The sequence below is a fragment of the Cyprinodon variegatus genome, unplaced genomic scaffold (assembly GCF_000732505.1).
Source record: "Cyprinodon variegatus isolate N-32 unplaced genomic scaffold, C_variegatus-1.0 Scaffold910, whole genome shotgun sequence".
Classification (NCBI taxonomy): domain Eukaryota; kingdom Metazoa; phylum Chordata; class Actinopteri; order Cyprinodontiformes; family Cyprinodontidae; genus Cyprinodon; species Cyprinodon variegatus.
In genome coordinates, this window is record NW_015151363.1 from 305942 (window position 1) to 308879 (window position 2938).

General features: G+C 43.7%; 1 protein-coding gene across 1 annotated transcript in view; it reads right to left on the reverse strand.

The window, feature by feature from the left end:
- The window catches only part of chst8 (carbohydrate (N-acetylgalactosamine 4-0) sulfotransferase 8), a 28452-nt gene that overhangs the window by 6569 nt on the left and 18945 nt on the right, over window positions 1-2938 (reverse strand). The window contains exon 3 of the mRNA XM_015398075.1: window positions 223-263. Within this exon, the coding sequence (XP_015253561.1) occupies window positions 223-263 (41 nt within the window). The remainder of the gene's footprint in view (window positions 1-222; window positions 264-2938) is intronic.

Sequence of the window (2938 nt, forward strand, 5' to 3'; positions counted from 1 at the left end):
AATAAGATAATTAGATAATATGCACTTGAAATAAGTCAATGCAATTGTGTTTTCTTATTTTAATTGTAAATTGTCTCGTTACATTGGCAAAATGTCTCTTTTACCTCCTGAATTCAAGAAGAAATGCACTTATTTTAAGAAAAAATGACTTCTCTAGATTTAGATTTTTTGCAGTGCAGTGATACAGGTGTCAAGCCTGTGTCATCATGGTGCCATTCTCACCTTCAGCACGGGCTGCCGCCGACCATCTGGAACCGGAACACCTGAAATAGAGAAACAGAGTTGAACAGAGCCCCTGGGAGAGCTGAACCATCAGTGAAGGGCGTACAGCTCTCCTCTATTTCAGGTTCATGTTTGTTCAGAAAAGTTAACATGGAGTCACTTCCACCATTGCTACTGTGATCCTCCTCTGCTGGGAATACTCTGGTCCTAATCTGGTTCTGTGCTAGCGTCAGATCCGGGCCACCTGCTCTAATGCTGGGCCTGTTTTAGTATCTAAAGCCACAGCTGTGCAGCTGCTGAGTTTGAACTGCCGCTCTCTATGTCTGTGATGCATGTTGGAGAATCCATGTTTGATCTGTAAGGTTCTGGTTCCATATCAGTGAATCGTTTTTAATGAAATAAAGATGAAGCTGCAGAGGTTCTTCTGCTTCGCTGATGGGATGACACAGCTCCCCTGAAAGCTTCTGCACTTCTCATGATACTTTTCAGTCACACCGGCAAATTTTCAAATATTAATGAGTTGGATATAAATAAAAGATGGACGGAGAGGATGAGGAGGGCGGACAGCTCTCATCTCCTCAGGAGGATTCAGCCCATCCACCCAACTATCCTAAGAACAACAGAAAGCCTCTTCCTGCTCGGATTGACAAACACAAGAACTGATGACTGAGGTCAGACCTTCATCCACCTGGCATGTTCTTGTTCCAGCTACATATTCTCCTCTATACTGCATATTTCACTCCCTGTATTGTGGTCCCCATGTTCTAACCGATATGCTGCACATGCTCTTCTTCGAGTCTTCCACTTCATATGTCCAGATAAAATAGCAGGAGCAGACAATGTAGATCCTGCCCAAAGCTTTGCATGTTCTGGTAATTATGCTCCTATGTCATATGTTCTCCACAAGTTCCAGTAAAAATTTTTTTTTAGCTTCACATGTTCTGCTCCATGTGCTCTTTTCCAAATATATTTATTCACATATGATGTTTTTCATGCTTAGAAACAGGGTGATTAATGACACCAAACAATGGGACTGTTTTAGGCCTGGATTCCTGAAACTGCTGAGCTCTATAATCACATCCAGCATATATTCTGCTCCATAGCAAAAAGTAAACACCCTACATTATGGTTCCAATTTTCCTACAAATGTTTTGCCCCTTTGCGACAGACTGGCAGACTGTCCTGGGTGTATCCTGCCTCATGCCCATAGACTGCTGGAGATAGGCACCGGCCCTACCGCGACCCTGACAAGGACTAAAGGCTGGTTTATACCCACCCCTTCCACAGACACTCTGCTCCACCTCTCCAAAAACGACTCGTGAAGATGGACCAGGTAGAAGAACGACGTGCATGAGAACACTGGGACCCTTTTTCCACCTGGATCACCGCTCTTTTTCTCCCTCATGTCCCTCCGTTTTCGCACAATCTTGCCCCTTGCATTTTTCCACCGCCTCGGCCGTATGTACACCCACAGCTAGTTCCTGATTGTCCCTCTTGCGTTGTGGCGTGGAATAACATAGCTCAGACCACGCTTCAATATTGGGCATAAATCAAAAATATCTGCAACAAGCTCACTGCTACACACTGCTGCAGGAGAATAACCAGTCCTTAAGCGGAAGAAGATGGATGGATGTTTTACTCCACATGTTCTATGCTACACCTTTGGCTCCACATGTCTGACTGTACATATTAGATACTGTATGTTCTGCTCCACTAGTTCTATAGGACATGTTCTTACAACATATCCTGCTGCACATGTTTTAAATTACATGCACTGTTGCATATCTTGCTTTACGTGTTCTACTTGGACACGTTCTATTCTACATGTTCTATACCAGGGTTTCTTAATTTTGGTGCTCAGGGCTCAGTGTCCTTCATGTTTTCAGGTGTGTTCCAGCTTCAGCAGAATGAAAAGGTGATCATCAGGCTACTGCAGCATATGATGGCTGCTGAGGAGGTAATTCAATCATTTGAAGCAGGTGTGTTTGAATAGAGACAAAGAAGAATAGGGTAAAGAAAACTTGTTCTATACAACATGTCCTGAGGCCTGTTTGCCAAAGCAAGTTTAAGAAACTCAGACTCAAAGTCTCAACTCTAAATCGATCTAGCCCAAGGTTTCAGTTTATTAAAAGCTGCTGTGAGTTAGTTTAATCCACTCTAATGCTACGTTCAGACCGCACGGAGCAAAAGCAGCATAAAGGGCGCCCTGCTTCAATTTTGATGCTTGTACAAGTTTAGTTCTGACCCGAGGCTGAAGCATCTTTGCTGCTCTGGCTGTGAAGTCGAGAAGAAGGTCTGATGCGTGTTGGGTGGAGCTACCCCATCCTTTCTTTGCCTGTAAAAATGGCAGCTATTTTTGCTGTGATCAGTGGGTAAAAAGGAGTTTTAATATGTTTTTAAGTGAGAAAGTCCACCTGAAAACTTCATCTGTGCAGTCAGAGTACGATCCTGCCTTCAATATTATTTCGCTGTCGGAGCCACTTAGACCCCTGTACACCAGCAGTGCGCTGTCCCTGGAAATCCCGTTCAACAGCAGCCTCTGGCCCGGCCACATCTTTGCGGTTTTCCCTTACTGTTAGCGGCAGCTAGGAGGCATTTTACATGTACATAATCCAATCTGCAGGCATCAGAATAATAAAATCAAATATATTTTGTCAGCAGGTTTCAACAGTTAAAGGCACACTATGCAACATTTTTCAGTTAATTAATGTGTTCC